The sequence below is a fragment of the Peromyscus leucopus genome, chromosome 9, assembly GCF_004664715.2.
Source record: "Peromyscus leucopus breed LL Stock chromosome 9, UCI_PerLeu_2.1, whole genome shotgun sequence".
In the NCBI taxonomy this organism is placed as follows: Eukaryota; Metazoa; Chordata; class Mammalia; order Rodentia; family Cricetidae; genus Peromyscus; species Peromyscus leucopus.
In genome coordinates this window covers 10938130-10958658 of record NC_051070.1, presented here as the reverse complement: position 1 = coordinate 10958658, position 20529 = coordinate 10938130, and the positions used below count along the sequence as shown (strand labels likewise).

General features: G+C 44.1%; 1 protein-coding gene across 1 annotated transcript; it reads right to left on the bottom strand.

Moving 5' to 3' along the window:
* Positions 1-2094: 2094 nt before the first annotated feature.
* On the bottom strand, positions 2095-10163 carry LOC114694133 (N-acylglucosamine 2-epimerase-like; the record flags this gene model as incomplete). The annotated part of the gene is given in 12 exon segments (XM_028870882.1): positions 2095-2125; positions 2782-2845; positions 2934-3021; positions 6147-6290; positions 7030-7200; positions 7517-7633; positions 8377-8601; positions 9016-9188; positions 9334-9409; positions 9513-9588; positions 9746-9825; positions 10131-10163. Coding segments are annotated over 12 exon segments (1278 nt in total), but the record flags the coding sequence as incomplete, so codon positions are not given.
* Between the last annotated feature and the right edge of the window lie 10366 nt (positions 10164-20529).

Genomic DNA, 20529 nt, shown 5'->3' with positions numbered 1-20529 from the left:
GCTATGGGCTGTCTTTGTGTATGCTTTGAACAAGTGTTGCTCTGATTGATAAATAAAACACTGATTGGCAGTAGTCAGGCAGGAAGTATAGGTGTAGTAAGCAGATGAGGGGAATTCTGGGAAGGGACAGAGGAAGCAAGACGACAAGGCAGGACTGAGAAAAGGTACCACATGGATAAGAATATGAGTTAATTTAAGTGTAAGAGCTAATCAGTAATAAGTCTGAGCCAATGGCCAAGCAGTTACAAATAATATTAAGCCTCTGTGTGATTATTTTATAAAAGGCTCCAGGACTGTGGATGAGAGATTTGCCCCAACCATCATCTGGGGGAAATCTGTGGGACACAGAGAAACTTCCAGGTACAGTGCTGCTTCCCCCACCACCACCACCCCCATCCCAGAAGCAGCTGCTTTCTGGTAGGGTGTGTGTGTGGGTTCAGTTGCTAAGCAACCTATGTCAGAGCATGTAGCATTTGGTTAGTAAAAGCACTTTTGCTCAGAGTAATTGTTAAGGAGGGAATCTAGGAACAGCACCTGGCTGAGGAGGATTAAAACTACATTTGTACAAAAAACGAAGCTTGGCCTTTATCGCCTACCTGGCCTTGATGGCAATCTCCTTGGGTCAGTGGGAAGTAACTGCCTTAATTCAGTAACCAGCAAATGGATAAAACATCATCCCAGAAAGGTGAGCAGTAAATCTCTTAAATTAAGGTCTTTTGTAAATAACTGGGATGAAGGTAAAGAGTTAAGGATTTAATTGTTAGTGGTTATTTTCTCTATCTGTGGGTGAGATGAGCTAATGTATATCTATCTGCATTTGTCCTCGGATAAAAAGGTATCTTAGCTGAAATACTTTTGTCCAGAAAATGGCACTGGCCAAATGAATGTTAATGAAAAATAAACACAGCTGGGTAAAGTTATCCAATCACCCCAAATATATAGGGGAAGCTGTGCCCATAAGATTGAGATGCAATCTTGAGTACATGTACACATAATACAGAAATGCCTGGTAAATGGGGAGAATCATAGCTGTTATTGCACAAGAAGTTTATTTACAACAAGAGACAGTCAATTCATTTAAAAGGCAGTAATTCCATAATGCTTTGCATGATGGTGTTCTCTAACAGAAGCCTTTATTCTGATAGGTTGGTCTTCTGAACTCTAGTTGTCACTTTCTGTATATTTCCATGGTCTTTTGCTACCAACAGCTCTCAATAAAGAGCCTTTATTGTCAAGCTCAGAGCTTGGATTCTCTGTCCTACTCAGCAGCAAGAACAGAGAGCCCAGAGCCTAGGCAAAGTGGGATTTTTATCATAGCAGAGGTTGGGGTGAGGAGATTTTCAGGGTTCAGTACCCTGAGTGGCTGACATTTGTCTAGGGGTATAGGGAATGTTTAGAATGCCAGGTATTTCCTCTTGGATGCAGGCCCCACTGGGTGAAGTCAGCTTATGGCTTTTTCCTGGGTCCAAATGTTGCCTGTCAGAAGCTGCGGCTGGGCCTCTAAGCCTGTCATAGCAGCTCTGTGGTCAAATTGTTTTGTGCCCCCCCACATATATCATAATGGGTTTCTCTGTTGAGACAGTAGGCCAGATGAAGCCTAATTGAAAAAGTAAAAGAACAGGTATAATTGAGCAAAGCATCTTCCAGGTGAGTTCTCCAGTCCCAGAGATCAAGGCAGGAGAAGTCATGTGCCTGCACTAAAGCAGGGACCTTATATAGCCTGTAGGTGAAGAAGAGTGACGATGTGTCGGCCAAAAGCTGGGTTTGTGCCCAAGTATGGTCAAAAGCTGAAAACTTTCAGTGGGGGCTTGGGCTGCTGGTGACTTCAGGGGAGGAGCTGCAGCAGCTACCAAGAATGCAGAACAGGCTTTGTGGCTCCTTTTCCTTCTTGGAGATTCTCTGAGAGGGCAGGTTTTGGAGAGAGAGAGAGAGAGGGAGAGGGAGAGGGAGAGGGAGGAGAGAGAGGGAGAGGGAGAGGGAGAGGGAGAGGGAGAGGGAGAGGGAGAGGGAGAGGGAGAGGGAGAGGGAGAGGGAGAGGGAGAGGGAGAGGGAGAGGGAGAGGGAGAGGGAGAGGGAGAGGGAGGAGAGAGAGGGAGAGGGAGAGGGAGAGGGAGAGGGAGAGGGAGAGGGAGAGGGAGAGGGAGAGAGAGCTGTTCTGATCATGCAGGGGTGAGCTGGAGGTTCCAACTGAACAGATACTATAATCTCCAGATATCTAAAGCAGGTTACAGCAGTCTTAAGGTCCAGTGGCCTCAGACATACAGGGCCATAGCACCAGGTCCGTGTGGTCACCCAGCAAGGTACCCACGGAGTGAGGACAGGCTGGCTCACACTAACATTGAAGATGTTCGTCACAGCGTCACAGCGGCAGAGCTCCTGGGTCCTGCTGGGTTGTGAACGTGAGTGCTCAGTAGCCCCTTAGAAGCACAGCAAGGGTGATGGGGGCCAGGGCTGGGACTGGGGCCAGGCTCCCAGGAGGAGGTGGCAGAAGAGGTGGGCCGCTGGGACCTGCCTGCCCCAGAAGTACCTGGCTACTGGGATCTGCCTCTGAACAGCACAGCCAGTGAGCACCCAGAGCCAATGGGCACCGTGGCGTGGCACAGAGGTCGCACCTTCGAAGCCGTCATGAAGGCCAGGCAAAATAGGTAGTGTGGGGAGTATCTGTTCCCTTCCACGGGGCCCACAGAAGTGTCCACACAAGCAGGTGGGGCAGTGTCATATCAGATTTATTTAGAGTCAGGTGGGGCAGTATCATATCAGATTTATTTGGAGTCTTCAGTGCGTTGGAGCAGGGCTCCCAGAATCTGCTCACACATGGCCATGCATTGTGGAACATAGTAGCAGCCTGTGAAGAGAATGGATGTCAGGGTAGGGAAGGCTGGGGAAGGCCAGTGCCGCACACCCCTCCAGTCTAGCCCCGTTCCCCTGCTCACCTTTATAAAGGCCTCCCTTGATGCTGAGTCCCAACCTTCCATCTTCAATCAGATAGCCATACCATTCCCAATACACAGGGTCACGAAACTGGAATGAGGAGACAGAGACAGTGTCTAGCAGGACCCATCTGAATGTCACCAGCCGAGGAAGGGGCCTTTTGTGTCTCCTTTGCACTGCTACCACTGGTCAGAGTTCAAATGGCATTTCAGTACTTTTAACAGACCATATCCTGGAAAAAGTTGAAGGCTGAGGATGGTAGGCAGTAGGGTTTGTCAGCTTGTAACCCAAAAGGGGCTGCAGGTGGCGTGCTGAAACGCTGAGAGAAGGGCTTTCTATATTTGATTCCAGTGTAAGTGTTATCTAACACTTTGAATGGGATATTTAAAAATACATTTTTTAATCTCATCTAAATTAAAAAAGAAAAAATCCTAGATTGACCTGCCAGCAAACTTTGCAACAAGTGACTTCCCTGGCGTTCACGTCCTCTACTCCACAGGCCTTTGGTCTAAAAGATCTTTGAATTATCAAGCAGAGACCTGTAATTGTTGTCCTTGCATACTGAGGTTTTTATAAAAGGATCTCAGACTTTCCTCTAACCCTGTGTGATGGGACATTGTCTTTAGAACCAGTACTCAGGAGGTAGAGGCTGACATTTGTAAGTTCCTGGCTAACCTGGTCTGCTGCCTGCCTTCATCATGGGTTCTGACCCTGTCCAGTGGATCTGATGCTTCAGATCTGGGGGACAGCAGCTGAGCTGCCTGGACAGACCCTTTGCACACCCCATCCCATACCTGTCTCCCTGAGGCTTTCTTTCAGTTCCCCCAAATGTAGCTCAGGTCCTTATCCTAGGCCTTTTCCATTTTGTTCTGATAAGCAATAGTTAAATAGAGCCTGTTCTTAGAAGGCATTCAAGTTTACCATCAAAATGCTCTCTTTAAATTGTGACATATGAGTTGAAAATTTTTACCTGTGTAATTTTTCATGTCTGTAATCCCAGTACTCAGGAGGCTGAGGCAGGAGAATTGCCTCAAGTTCTGTCTCAGAAAGAGTGGTGGTGGTGTATTCAAGGGAGGAATAAGCAGCTCTGTATCTAATCTTAGTAACTTTTGAGTAGTCTTGTCCTTACTATGTATTTATTTTTGAGGAGTCTCATCTTGTATTCCTGACTGCCCTGGAACATGCTCTGTGGCTCAGGATGGCCTGGAACTCAATTGAGATCTTCTTACCTCTGGTTCCCCAGTGTTGGAACTAAAGGTATTAAAGGTATATACCATAACTTGATGAAGATTTTTTTTTTTTGAGACAGGGTTTCTCTGTGTAGCCTTGGCCGTCCTGGAACTCACAGAGGTCTGCCTGCCTCTCCTTCCCAAGTGCTGGGATTAAAGGCACGAACCATCTCCATGGGGCTCATGTCCTCATTTTTAATTACTTGATCTGACACAAGATAGTGGTGGGGGGTATGGAGCAGGGAGAAAGGAAACTAACAAATTTCCAATTGGTTTTCTATGGATTGTTCCTTGGCCATCTGAATTTTGGCCTTCTCTGTTGTTAGCTTGCTTAGTGACTATCTTCCTATTTGTTGTAGTGAGAATATTTCTCCAGTCCTGCCTGGCCCACAGCCACTGGGACTGAAGTAAACACATAGATGCTTATATTATTTACAAACTGTATAGTCTATGGCAGGCCTCTTGCTAGCTAGCTCTTGTATCTTAAATTAATCCATTTCTATTAATCTGTGCTTTGCCACGTGTTCCATGGCTTACTGATCTGCTGGTATGTTGTTCCTTGGGTGGCAGGCTGGAATCTCTTCTTTGCCTGTTCCTCCCCTTTCCCCGTGTCTATCCTGGATTTCCAGCCTGACTATAAGCTGCCTTGCCACAGGTCAAGCAAGTCCATTTATTAATCAGTGGGAACAACACTTATTCACAGTGTACAGAAAGACATTCCCCAACACTTTGTTTGGTTTTTCAAGACAGGGTTTCTGTGTAGCCTCAGCTGTCCTGAAATTCACTCTGTAGACCAGGTTGACCTCAAACTCAGAAATCTACCTGCTTCTGCCTCCTGAGTGCTGATATTAAAGGCATGCATCACCACTGCCCAGCTCTACCTGTTGATTATTACTTCTGCAATTCATTTTTTTGTTCTCATTTGAGACAGTATCCCAGGAAGACTTTGACCTCACTTCCAAAGTGCTAAGATTAAGAGGATTCATACCACAGTGGCCTCTTGGAATTGTTTAATGTTATTATCTCCATCTTGTTCAAGTTCATTCTTACTTCATTTTACATTTAAGACTGGTGGCTTCTAATTCATTCTCTTAAGGATTCAGTATTCAGGGAGAGATGCAACCTAATAGCTTGTGTTGTATGGAATTAGTGCTGAGTATCTGAGAGCTCTAACTGCCTGTTTAGATACCCTGTAATAGAAACATGGCCTCTAATTATAATAAAACCATACTGGACTCCGGTTGCAGTTAGGACAAACAGCCAGATGTCGTAGTGCACACCTGTCTTCTCGGCACTCGGGAGTGGAGGCAGAGGCAGTAAGAGCAGAAGCACAAGGTCATCTTCATTTACACAGTGAGTTTGAGTTTCGAGGCCAGCTTGGCTGACACGAGCCATCCAAGAGAATAATTACACTTAAACTGTAATTTTCTTCTGGAACCAAAGCCGCAGGCCATAGAATGGGAGTCCCCCGCTACAACTGCAGGGTAACCACTCAAGTAGAGTAGTGACTTTGGAAATACACCACTTGTCTTCATTAAACTGCCTACCTTAAGTACACTACTCTTGGGAGGTTCATGGTTTGGTATCTTTCCTACATCATGACTGATTCTGGTCACCTTCACTGACCCTCATTCCCTCTTCTCTTGACCTTCTGTCCAAAAATTTACCTTGCCCCTGGCTCTCCATAATAACTATTTTTGTTAATGTTATTTGATTGTTTGAGACAAGATTTCCCTATGTAACTGGTTGGTCTCAGATTTACTATGTAGACCAGGCTAGCCTCTTCTTTGCTGTGATCTCCTAGTTCCCGTCACCTAAGGGCTGGGTTTACAGGTATGAACCACCATGCCCAGGTCACTTACATTTTTTTTATAACAACAAGGTATTTGTAACAGCCCAAATTTCTCTCTGAACTACAGCCTGAGAAACACCCGAAGTGGGCTTCCAGGGAACAAGGAGACAGCACTTCCTTGGCGGAAGCTGTACTCAGCCAAAGCTGTACTCAGCCACCTGAATGAAGAACTTTAGCAAGGCAGGGTCTCCAGTTTCACTGTAACCCATGAGGAAGGCAATCATGGCTTCACAGTGTGAAGGCAAACATGGCCACCACAGCTTGGCCCTCCATTCCACCTGAGAACAGAGCAGAGATAGGCAGATGAGGTCCCTTTTGGCCTAAGGACACTTACTCATATCCAGCTGTGGCTCAGTCTGTCTGGCTCAGGACTTGGTTCTCATCATGAGACATGGGGGAGAAAGTTTGAGTAGTCCCTAAGAGTAGGGCTAGCTTTCTGACCTGAATGTATGCCCAGCAGCTCCTTAAAAGGACAAGTACTGGGGCAGACTCCCTTTTCCCCTTAAGTTGGAATGCTGTCTGTCTCGTCACGTCATCTTTAAGCCTCTTGGACATTGCTGCTACCCGTGGCTGGTAGTGTACCTTCAGCAGATCTCCAGCAGGATCAGGACACAACTGATCAGAACAATTTCACTCCTGTCTGCCACCAAGTGGGAAAGTGAGAATCACCCAAGAGCCCTTCAAGCCACTGGCACCAGAGGAAGGGGACGAAGGGGACGTGTGTCTTGGTGTCAGCATTTGCATACTCTCTCTTCTCCAATGTATTTCACAGGATATACGACGGGGGAAAACTGGACTCTGGGTTCAATTTGTTTTGTTGTTATTGCATTTTGAGACAGGATCTACCCTGTCTTGGCAGTCCTGAACTTCACTATGTAGACCAGGCTGGCCCTGAGCTCACAGAGATCCTTCTGATCTGGCCCCCACGTGCTGGGGAAAGGCATGTGCAACCACCCCAGGCTCCAAGTTCCATCATCACACGCCAGGCTTCCAGCAAGTTGCTCTGGGAATTCTTACCCTGTGGGGGACCCAGTTATCAACATCCCGGAAGCTGTAGAACCCTCCGTGCTCAGCATCCCATCCAGACTGGAAAGGCAACAAGAAAAACTTGTCAATGACTTGATCTCGAATTTGGGTGTCACCTTCCCTTTGGGCATCCTGGAGTAGGTACCAGCCAGCTTCGGTTGCCTGGCCGAGTGAGGGTTGAAAGAAAGCAACTGTAGGGGTCAGAATCCCCCTCTCAAGCACCTGAGGGTTTTAGTTCCTGGAACTTCCCTTCCTCCTCAAGGGTGAAAGACGCTTGAACTCTGTCACAGGACACCCTGCCTTTCTGCCCGGACCCCATTCCCTACAAAATAAAATATTCCCCCAAACAGAGATAATTAAGTTCCTGCAACCAATGCCCAGTCCTGGGCAGACTTTCCCCTTCTTCTGCCTGATCCTTGGTGGAGGGTCTCCCTTATGAGACCCCAAACTGAAAGCTGAGTTTTTTTTCCTGATGAGCACCTGGGTTCTGTTCTCTTCCGAAGGCACCAGGAAGTTCTTGGCCATCCTCTGATATATGATCTAGCACAGCTTTCCCATCCCAAGAAAGAGACAAAAGACAAATGTTTCCAGTTTGCTCTCACCAATCAGAAAGATCTAACTTCAAAAATCCCTACTGCCAGGCATGGTGGCCCATACCTTTAATTCCAGCACTGGAGAGGCAGAGGTAGTTGTATCTCTGTGTGTTCAAGGCCAGCCTGGTATACATAATGAGTTCCAGGAAAGCCAAGACTGTTACACAGAGTCCTTTCTTGGAAAACCAAAAGGAAAAAAAAAGTCCTTCCTCACGTTTTTATACTCAGTAAGCCCAAAGGGAGCTTTTTTGGTTGTTGTATGTTTTGAAACCCCAGGCTTGAGAAAGCCCAGGCTAGTCTCAAACTCACTATACATGCAAGGCTGACCTTGAACTCTAGATTTTCCTACTTCTACCTCTGGAGTTCTAGAATTACAGAAGAACATTTTTTGGAATGACTGATTGTATCCCATGGGCCTATAGGTTCTGATCCTTGCTTTAGGATCTGGATCTCTCAAGCAGAGAGGGTAAAGCACTAAATGAGGAGGTAAGGCAGAGTTGGATGCCCACAGAGGCTGGGGAGGAACATAGATCAAAGTCTCAGGACGTGCCTGGGGCTTTGGTCTCTTTCTGCCTTAGGACCCACCCATCTCCGCCCCAGCATACCAGGCTCCACCTTTCTGAGGGCCCTGGCCTGTATTTCAAGTGAATGTCCTTCCTTAGATCTACCTGTCTAAAAAGCTAAAGAACATATTTCAGGTAAAGGGCCCCCTGTAGAGTGGGAGTCTCTCTCTCTCTGTGCCTACCTGGAGGTGCTTTAGAATCCTTTGGACACACCAGTCCTCTAGTTCTGCATACTTCTTGGACATTTCCTCATCTTCCTTCTGAAGCTGATCCACCAGGTGGAGCAGCATCGTGGGCACTGCCCAGTCCTCTGCTTTATGGGTCCGTGAGAACCTAGTCCGGCCCAGCTCACTTGAGTCCACCTGCACCCAGTAGATGATCCGGTCCAGCATCTCCACAGCTTCATTCTGTGAGGAGACCGGGCAGAGTCTGTAGGCCTTGTCCCATTTCTCTCCCCTGGGTAGGACTCAGTACTTAGCTTGCTCTTCAAGGACACCTGCTCTTTCTGCAGCTTTCCAGGGCCAGCCCTCCAGCCAAGCACGAGAGGTCAAGTGGATCCACCCAACATTGCTTTCGGGGTGGGGTGGGGGAGCTCTGGGACTTAGTTCACTTTCAGGCAGAAGGGCCCTGGGAGGAAAGAGGGGACCTCTTCTACCTGGAAACAGGGCACTGATAGGTGGTACAGGAATTGGGAGAGAGCTGAGGAGTGAAGGTGGTCACAAAATGGTAGGACAGGAGGAAACGGGACTTGTGACAGGCTCCCAGACCTGTCTTCAGAGTGCACTCATGCCCAACAGCCTGTGGTCATCCCTCCCACACACCTGATAACGTGTTTCCTCTGTCACTCTCCAAAGCTCATTCATGGCCAAGGTGTAGTAACTCTCGCTGAAAATGGTCCGCTGCACCTTCACTGGAGTGCTATCCTTAGTCACCGAAAAGGCACACTTCTTGGCAGGCGGTTCCACCCGAGCAAAACGAATCAAAAACTCACCACCTAAGTATACATGGTAAGTGAGGGCTTGGAATCTATTGCCTCTTGGAACATATTCAGTCCCTTTCCTTTTCCAGGCCGCTTTGGATCCCCTGAATAAATGACTCACTGAAGCTCCGGAGGAGGTCGGGGGGATAGGAGAGGATACCTGGTTTTGCTGCACCCAGAAGCTCAGTGAGGCGAAAGCTCTCAACAGTGCGGTACAAGCGACAATACAACCCTACCTGTGAGGGAACACAGTTTAAATAGGAGCAGCTGGGAAAAGGGGGATCCTAAGTATCCCTGGCCATACCCAATCGTGTGACAGTCTTAAGTGTGAAAACTGACCTGCTTCCCCAGTGGCAGGAGATATTTGAGTTCATCATAGAGCTTCCCATTGCGGGAAAGGCATGAGAAGAAGCCCCTGTGAGGCATGTAGGGTTAGAAAAAGAGGGAAGGAAACTTTCACCTTTTCAACAGCTTCATTACTCTCCTGAAGCCAGTAGATCTGTGAGGCCTCAGAGTGAAGTAGGGGTTCGGGAGGGGTAAAAGCCACATGGCATCATTGAGGGGTAGCAAACCCGTATTGCTGGTCATGGGAGTAATCCGTCCAGAAAGAGATCACAGTATCCAGCTCCTTTGCCATGCGGTCCTTCCAGGCCTGATGTAGTGGGTAGCCATTTCAGCTTGGATCTGGAAGTTCCAAACCCATTGAGACTCTGGCAACTGTCACGCCTACTAGGCGGGGCCAGGGGAGACGCCAAGAGACCCAGACCTGGATGGGCGAGCATGCTCTCTTGGTTCCTGGACCCTGGACGCTGGAGGTAGACAGAGCAGAGTTCTCCAGAGAACACCACCAGACTGCGCACGCCTTTCCCAGACCCTGTAAACTATCCCTTCACTTGTAAGTTACTTCACAAAATAAACCTCCCTTTTAACTACATGGAGTGGCCTTAATAATTTCACCAATAGCTGCAGTGTCTCCCATTGGTTCTCCATGTCCTGTGAAGTGATTCAGGTCAGGGCATGGGAGCACAGCTCTTCACAGGGACTTCCTGAACCAGCTCAAGTGGACCCCAGAACTACTTGGTCACACCGCACCCCAATAGGGCCTTGAGTCAAGGATCCCTCTCACCTCTGTGATGGGCTTCTAAACCCCACCGTTAGCCGGGAACCTCTAGAACAGCACCTCCCCTGCCAACACTACCAATGACCGGCAACACTGGGTCCATTAAACATTCCCCTCCAGGTAACTGCTGTTGGTTCCTAGCCTGTGATATCACTTAGCTTATGGAGCAGCACCAAATTGCATGCACCAGACAAGTACATAGGAATTTCATCGACAGGTTTGAAAACTCCAAAGGTCATTTCATTCCTCTTCTTGGAAGCTGTTGTCCTATGTGACACTGCTTCTCCGAGCTTGCATCCACAATAGGTGAAATATAGACGCAGTTAGAGTGGTAATGGGAGTCAAGATATCAGGAGGCAACAGGAAACTGAGGGGGGGGATTAGATGCTGCCTCCTTTCCTGTGCAAAAGTTACCCACCACACCCTGAAGAAACGAAGCCGTCAGCTAAGAACTTACAAAGCTCATTTTGCCAGAATCCAGAGGTCTAATAGTTTAAGGCTGGAAAGTCAGCCTAACTGAATTTCTCTAACTCACATTCAGTCTTCCGGCCTGACTGGGGGCCAACAACACTAACTGGTAAGCGACTTCAGTGCCAACGGGAGATGAAGGCGCTAAGGCTTCATGGATTCTAGTGGTGTGAAGGGTGAGTTGTCAGGCCACCAGCAAAGCCTAGGTGGTCCATCACACTCCAGCTAGAAAGCCACCTTCTCAGTCTGCCTTTCCCTCAGGTTACCAGAGCCATTGCTGCCTGAGTGAGCAGCAAGCCACCCAAGCTGAATAGAGAGGCGGGAGGGAAGGAGGGCATGAGCAGGCAGTTGAGGCCAAAGAGGCTCCCTCCTCCACCTCTTTTGGGTGGTATCTGAGGGTCAGCAGTGGACATTCAAGGGTCTCTGCAGTAAACCAGGCCTGAAGCACCCTCTCACCTTTTACTTGTGCCTCATACTCAGCCAGCAGGACCCGCTCCCTCCGAAGTTTTCCAAGTTTTCCATGGCTGAGGGCTGAGTCCCATCATTCCCACACTGCAGTGGTAAGGTCAGATCACAGGAGCGGCAGGGTGACCTGGAACCAGTGCTGCCCACTGCCTGGGTGGGCCTCATAAGGACAAAGCATCCCTTCCCATACACATGACTCTTGAGGAAGGCTGTCGCCCTCCTTCCTCTGCTCCTTTACCTTGATAACCTTGAGTCTAAAGACTCAGCATCAAGCAGCCAATGTAAGAGAGCCCCAACATGCTTGAGACCACCTACTGCTGCTCCTCACTCACCAACTGCAGAAAGCTATCTGTGGTCCCCAGTGTTAGACCATACCCCTGTAGCCACTTGCCGCAGATCAGCCTGAGAAGTTTCGAGGGTCTCGAAGAGCAGGGATGTCTGGGAGGCGCAAGAAAAGACGGGGACACAGGAGTTGGTCCAAGCTGATGGTCTTGTCAGATCTGGAGATGTGTGTATTCTCTGCCTTCTTCCAATCTGACTCAACCCAGTCTTTTATTGTAATAATACAAGGAAATAGGGGATGAGAAATTTCAACAGGTGACTGAGTTCTTCAAAATAGTTTCAAAAGTTCCTTTGTAAATCAACCAAGTGTACCCCTGCCCCTTGATTACACATATAAGTTCCCAGGCAGAAAGCCAAAGCATACCAGCTTATGCTTTTGCAGGTTAATAATTATCAGAACATCTGAGATTATCACCCCAGTTTTCTTAGAAAGCACAGAAATACAAGTAATGGCCTAAAGTACCAGACTGCCAGCTTCCTCTCAGCCTAACTCCTTCTTCATCTCTCTGTAATTCGTCAAGTTGTCTTCTAACTAGTTCTGGACAACTCCTGTCTTCTATCCTATCTAAATGTCATTCCATCTGCAGTTTTCTCCCACCAGCCTTCTGGGTTTTCCCATGACCTGCAGAGCAGCTCTAACTCCTGCCACTGTCACATCTCAATATCATTTCTAATGTCATGGAAACCACCGCAGGAGAGAGAAAGAAAATCATAAAGAGCAAATAGAGTAGGAGGATTACAAGAACCAGTGACAGTTGGATGGGTGAGAACATGACATGCATATGGCATAAAGTGTGACCTCAGGACACAAGAATTATTTTCTCCCTGGCCAGCAGAAGGCAGGCTGAGTAGAATATCTGGTGGGCAGGGCCAGAGGGATTGTTGTCCTCATTCTCGGGTACCTCCAGCACAGATTTCACTGGCAACACGTCAGGCTTTTCATATGCTGTCTCCAGCAGCCACTGGCTCCCATTTACTAATGGACAATGGCACCATGGCTGCTTCAGGCCCAAGACTGCCCCTAGTCAGCCTGCCTCCCCCAGCCTTCCTGGACATCAAATGGCTCCTTCCAGAGTCACAGTCCTGAGTGGGGCCTAAGGGAGTCAAGACAGCTAATGGGAAGTTCCCCAGAGAACTGCAGGCCTGTGTTCCCTCTGGGACCTCTGAGGGGGAGGAATAGGGTTTATCTACAGTTTCCCTTCTACTCAGCCCTAAAGGAAAGAACTAGCCTCATTTCTCTATAGGTAGCTACCACTTCTTGCTGCTGGAAGAGACTCTTTTTGTCTCTTTTCTCTTGCATCTTGCACCTATGGGACCTATATTGGTGGGGGCTTTGAGACAGCCTGAAAGCAACTCCTACTGCCTCCTTTATCCAAGGATAAAGGGGATTTGCTCAACAATCACCAACTCTAAGTCAGAGCATAAGATCTACTCATGAGTCAATTTGTGATGTTTTGTGTGGTTTTGAGATAGGGTCTCATTCATAAGGCCTCACTCTGTAGCCCTGGCTGGCCTGGTACTCCTTATATAATCCAGGCTTGCCTCAAACTTGAGACAGTCTTTCTGCAAGGATTACAGGTGTATACAATCACACCAGGCTTTTCTACTCAGTTCAGAAGGCAGGAGGCAGATGAGAACCCTGACCCATCTCATGCTTGGTTCCAATCCCTAAAAGCTGAACATTTACCTCCTGAAGAGGCCAATTTGGATGCCAAGATTTGGGTGCAATTATTGTTACATCTACCCCTATGTCTCCAAAACCCTCAATTACAATGCCATTTGTCCATATTTTTTACCTTGATCTTTGATCATTTATAGAAGTTTGCCAAAATATTTGCCTTATGATTTCTTCTAAAAATTTTGTTTTTATCTTTTCAAACTGTTCTTCATCCAGAGCAGTATAGTTTTTCATAATAGGTGTTAAGTCTTTTAATTGCTCTGTGGAGGAGTTTCTCCAAGGCTGACAAGGAATGAATGAACCAAATTTAATATGCTTGTCCCATGTTGACCTGCATTCATTAGTACAATGTCAGCCTTTGCCACACCTTCTGCATATTCCAGAAGGATGGGGACTTCTGATTGGATTCTCTCTAGAAAAAAAACATTGTTCCTAGGAATGCTTTGCCTACTATTCCTTTTCAGATGACCTGGTTTACCACAATTAAAACATCTAACTTTTGTTTTTTCTTAAATTTTTTAGTAGTTACCTATCCTGTACAAGTATCATTATCCAATATCAGCTTTACTTCTAATCCACTCATCTATAATGCTGATCTTGCTTTAAAGGCTTGATCACCATTTTATACCCCGAATTAGCATTTTCCAAAGCCAAAGATTCAATTAATATTTATCTAACTTCCGGATCTGATATCATTCCATTTACAGTTGAGGTCAATCTTTGTAAAAAGCCAGTGAAGTCTTATTTTAGTAACTGGCTCAATCCTCTTTCCTGATTCTTCAGTCTTGTCCCAAGCATTCAAAGCAGCTCTATGCCATAGGGTAAAGGTGTGATCATCAAATGTAATCTGCATTTCCACATCAGCATAATGGCCTTCACCAAGGATTTGATCTTGTGAAATGTTGTAACCTCTAACACTACCTCACTGTTTGATGGCACTAGCTTTATCTCTCCACCAGGTTCTGCACTGTAGTTGAGGACCAGCTCCCAATACTGATGTGTCTGAATCTTTCCAGTGTTGTGGAAAAATTCTGTTTCAAATAGGCCATGAATTTAACATCCATTTCACAAAAGTTAAATGTTTACCATATGAAACTATTGCTTTCTTAATTCTCTTCAAATCTAATATTTCTATACGATCCCAGTTAACTTCTGAATAGTCTTGGAGATGCCTACTATCTGGCGGTTGCTCTTGAATGGTAACTGGATAAATAAAGCCTGGTTTTCTAATAACCTTGGGACACTCCTCTTCAGTTTCATAATGCAATGGTGTGGTAACTCCTGTTCTACTCTGTCTCTGTATGAATATTTTTCTTACTTTCATTAGTATGTCTTTCTAAGTATTGTATTGTATCAGTCAGTTTTTCATATTTGGCACCAATATCAAATAGCTTTCTTAGGAATAAAACATGAATTACCAAACTAATAATGATTATAATTGACATTACATAAATCCTAGCCAAGTTCATTATCCCTTCATTTAATTGTTCCATTTTCAAACTATACATTGTAGAATCATACGGAGACCTAACTTCCTCTATCATAATATTCTTTCCCATTTTTAATGTGGGAATTTTTTTAACTAATTCCCCTCTTTAAGAATTATCAGTTGTCTCACCAAATCTGTTGCTGATGACAGTGAAGAGTGAGGCTGTCTGTCACTGTGTGGCACAGTTGGGCAGAGAACACAGACAGCCTGGCTGAGGGCAGCTGCAGCTGCATCACCTGTAGCTGTGAGCTAAGACAGTATGGCAGTTGCAACAACAATACAAGCCAGAGGGCTGTCAAGGCAGCTAAACCAATGTGGCAGCAGTCTGAGAAGAGGGTCCAGGGGAAGCCCGCAACACATGGGGAGAAGGAGTCGAGGAGTCAGCCCTCTGAAAAGCAGGCACAGGGGGATTAACAAAAGAGTACATGTGGTGGGAGCTGCCTGATGGTAGATTCAGCTGCTCATGGGCAGCTAACTCCAACATTTGGAGCCCAGCATGTCAGGATATTTTATGTCATAAACAGAGGGACACATCCCACTTACACTATCCAAAGATCAATCTTCTCATTAAAACATATAATAGCTAATATCTTTACTTTTTTTAAACTTTATTATGGGGTAAAGTGTATCCCCCTTCACCTAAACAACTGTGTTGAAACTCTACTCCCCAGTATAACAATATTAGGATATGGAGCCCTTAGCAAGTAATTAGGTTTATGAGGCCATAACAACACAGCCTTCATTGTTGCAATTAGTGTTCTTATGAAAGCTCCCAAGACTACTTTCTTACATCTCTCCTATGCCGTATGAAGATAAAAAGAGGTAGCAATCTTCATCCATCAAAAGGCCCCTCCATACGTGACTTCATGCTCTTATTCTTATTTCAAACTTCCAACTCCCAGAACTGTAAGAAATGAATAATGTTGTCAACGAACTATTCAATGTATAGAATGTTGTTATGGCAGCCTGATATAAGAAAACTACAAATAGAACCTATAGCAAAATAACCATGTTTCATTCTGGAAGCTAACTATTTATGTTACAAATACTTGATACAACAAATAGATAAGGTAAAATGTTTACTTTGCTCAGAGTTCAGCAAATTTTGGTATATAATTAACTTATTGCATTTTGACTTTTGGAAGGAAACAGCATCATGGAGAATTCACAGAAGTTCAAAACATTCACATTTTCACTATGAAGCAAAGAAAAAAGAAAAGGAGACAGAGGCCTAATTCTGTCTTTAAAATACCCCTTTCCACTGTTCTTAAACATCCTACAACATTCAACAGGAGTGGCAAAGATGGAGATTAAGCCTTGAACATCTTGCCCTTGAGTGGACATTGCAAATGTAAATTATGGCATGCTTTGTGTGTTTGGGTTTTTCAACAATGTTCTTTATTTTTCGTTATACTGTACCTAAAATTCTGCAATGTATCTTTTCAACAACTATCTTTAATAATAAAAAGAACTTAAATAGTGTTAAACTGCAATAAGACAATAAAGCCCCTACTAGGGGCCAGATGGTGATCAATTAAATTCTCAGTGTGGATTGTGTCTTTTGAAGTTCTTGGCAAGTGAAGATCCATTGACCCCCTCTGTAGGACAAAGTGTTAAATGGTCTTATTAATAAAATCCTGGAGCCAAATATTGGGGTAAAAAAGCTGAGAGATCAGAAAAGCAGAAAGAAGCCAGCTGCATTGTTACCTGCTTGGAGATCCTCCACCAAAGAGAGCTACTTCCTGTATAACCACACCTATATGCCTTTCTATTCTGCCATCTAATTTTCTCTCCAGCCAACTACATCACTTCCTCTCTGTCTGTACAGACCTCCAGACCTTTATGGTTAGTGCTGGGATTTAAGGCATGTGCCACCATGCCTGGGCTCTGTTCCAAGTGTGGCCTTAAGCAGAGATCCAGACAGATCCCTGGCTCCCACATGATAGGATTAAAAGCATGTGCTACCATTGCCTGACTTCTATGTTTACTAAAAGTGGCTAGCTTTTTCCTCTGATCCTCAGATAAACTTTATTGGGGGACACAGACAAAATATCACCACATCCCTTAATATTACATCTTATTCCTAGTGCTTTTGGTTACCCTTCAGAATTTGAGGGTAAGAAGCTATTGCTAAAGAAACCATATACCCAACTCACAGAACATGGACAATTTAAGCTTGCACACACATGGAAGCTTTCCCTTTTATGGTTAACTTTCAAAGTGCTGGAAGGCCCTGTGTAAACTACCAGTGGAGAAAAGTAATCACCAAATTGACACAGCTGTGAATCTTGAGTCTTGCAAGCTCTAACAATAACTGACATAGCAAAACATCCTTACTGTCATAACAGTGCAGGAATAATAGGGGAAGTCAGTTACTTTAAAGGTGTGGCCCCTTTTGGTTTACCACGCCCTAGCATATGCCTTGTATCCAAGAGTTTATGGGAAACACAACTTGGACCCGATAGATGGAAAAAGAGAAAAGAGAGCACAGTTTGGTGGGCTCAGAAGGGAGGACAAATCTGGTAGGAATGGAGGGAAATAGTATGTATCATCAAAATGCTTTTGATGAAATTCTCAAAGAACTAATAAAAATGAGAAAAAAAAGCAAATCTCATTTTCTCCTGCATCTGGATTGATCATCTTATTTCCTTTAACTTGCTCATAGTGTATGCCTGAAATAATGGTCAACCCATAGATCTGTGCTTTTCCATTTTTTGTGATCTCTAATATTTGTGTGCTCACATGAGTAGAATTAACAGATTTTCATATACTAGAAGAACACATTGTCCATGCTGAAGACACTGTAGAGCTGGATATGATCATGTGCCACTTTGCAAAGGCCTAATTCCCGCCATACTGCAGGTCAAGTGCACATGCCAGGAACCTGCCATAGTAGATCAAACACGCAGGCTGCCACTAGCTTGAAAAAGACAACTAGGAACTGTTTTTAGCTCCATTTTAGAATCGTTTTACCCAGGTTTTAGATGGAAACTCTTGCCAACATGTTGGGCGCCATTTGTAGCTAGAGTTTTCCTGCCTAGCCCACAGTCAGAACAAATTTCTGTCACCTGCCAGTTCCACAGCCTCTCAGACCCAACCAAGTAAACACAGAGACTTATATTGCATACAAACTGTATGACCATGGCAGGCTTCTTGCTAACTGTTCTTATAGCTTAAATTAATCCATTTCCATAAATCTATACCTTGCCACACGGCTCATTGCTTACCAGCATCTTCACATGCTACTTGTCATGGCCACAGCTGGCAGTGACCCCTTCTGCCTTCCTGTTCTTTCTTTACTCCTCTCTGTTAGTTCCAACTATACGTCCTGCCTAGCCACTGGCCAATCAGTGTTTTATTTATTGACCAATCAGAGCAATTTGACATACAGACTATCCCACAGCACATCCATGCTACCATGCTATAAATAATAATAATAATAATAATAAATTTAATAATTATATTAGCAATAATAAGCAAATTAATATATTCATTTATAATAATAAATAAATTTAATAGATCCATTTACATGACCGACAGCTAAATGAATACACCAAAGGTTCCAGCTCAAATGCTCACAGTTCATTTAGATAACCTCTCACACTTATAACTAATAGAAATGGCAATTGGTATAAAATTAACAATGGAAATTTGGTTTTGGTTTGCTTTGCTAGTCACTGCTCTTCCCTAGATCTGTTGTGCAGCAGGGAGATCATTGTTAACAACAATACATTTTATTTCAGAATTGCTCAATACCAAGTGATATGAAAGTTATTTGATGCTTAATTTGATTACTTTTTCCAAAATCATTCCTCCACAATGTATGTAGTAAGTTCTCTGTACAAGTGGGTTTTATATCCCTGGTTTGAATCAGTTGCCCTCTTATATCAAAACTATTTGAAAGCAGTAAGTGTACACAGACTTATCATACATAAGTAAGGTGGGTGTCATTTTCTAAATAGTATAGTCTAAGAACTCCTTATATAACATTTATATGGTATTAAATTTTACATATAATCTGGAAAAATCTAAAATAGAAGAGTCTATTGTCAGTGAACTATCGCTGTAATGAAATATCTACGTTATAGAACTTACAAAACAAAATGATCAGTTTTGTTCTGATATTTAGTTTTGGAAGGTATAATCCATGATAACTGACTATTTTGCTTCTGGCCTAAGGAAGACACAATGTGTGGGGTGAAAACTTTAGAGCAAAGTTACATATTACACAGTGGTCGGGGGAACTGAACAAAAAAGAAGAGACTTGTCCCCGAATTCACCTTAATTGCATACCTTGAATAATGATTTATACTACCCTCCAATTTCACAAAAAATAAGGGCAAAACACATAATGTTTGTCATTTTGGGTCCGTTCCAGTTCCAAAGACAGCAAGGAATATACATACAAACAGAACAGATACTATGAACAGATACTATGACATTCAGACATTGGAGCATACATTCAGATTGTGGTTAATGGAGTTGGCAGAACCCATCATAGATGTGTGCCAAGTGGTAGCTTACTAGGAAAGCACAAATGCATCACATTTTATCCTATAAACAGACACAAATATGATTTGTCAATTAAAATGCTATTTGTGTTAAATGTCTGCCTTAGTTAGGGTTTCCATTGCTGTGAAAAGACACCACGACCATGGCAACTCTTATAAAAGAAAACATTTATTTGTGGTGGGGGGCTTGTTTATAGTTTCAGAGTCCATCATTATCATGATGGGAAGCATGGCAGTGTGTAAGCAGAGATGGTGCTGGAGAAGTAGTTGAGAGTTTTATATCTTGCAGGCAGCAGGAAGTCAACCAAGGGTGACATCGAGAAAAGCTTTAGTGGAAGAGACTTCAAATCCCTCCTCCACAGTGACACACTTTCTCCAACAAAGCCATACCTACTCCAACAAAGCTATACACCTAATAATGCCTCTGTCTTTGGGGGCCATTTTCTTTCAAACTACCACAATGTCTGACATGTTATCAAGACTAACACCTTGGCTAAGAACCTAGTGACTCAAATATGCAGAACATATACTAGACTACAGAGCTGCAGCCTCAATGGCCTTTTAAATTATACCTGAAAAAAATACAGAATTTAAATATTTATGTTGACCTAAACTTTCCCCCTCCCTGAATACTCCCTGAATAAAGCTCCAACTTTACTAATAGGGAAAAGTTATAAATATAAATTATTCAAGTTTTGGTACACATTATAATAACAAGAACTAAAACTTCATGATAAAGTTTTTTTTTTTTTTCATGAGTGGACAGGATTAATAATCCTCATTGAAGGCTGAAGTTAATGTTACTGATACAGACATTCTAGAAATCACAGTGCTGGTAATAAATGAAAGTTATTTGTTCTCCATTCTTGCAATGCTTCCAGGTAATTATGTAACCTTAATTACTTAACAAGTGTTCAAAAGAACATTTCATATGGTATTCATCTTGTTTTCTGTTGACTGTATAGTTATAGAAGCACTGGAAATATTCCTCAGAAGTAGACTGAATAAGCAGCATTAGGTAGACGCAAACTCTTAAATATTGTGGCCACAGATAAAGAAAAGTAGGGAGGCAACCGACGGCAAATGTTAAAATGTTCTGAGATTTCAGATAGAAGAATCATTTATGGTTTGGAAGAGAAACAAATCTCATAGTAACTTGAATAAGTTGTATATTATTCAAAAGTGCAATTTATCCTAAGTATGAAGTAAATATTTAAGAGGAAATTTTATATTACTTGAGAAAAGCTAAGGACAGCAGAATCCTCAGATATCTCAGAAGTCCA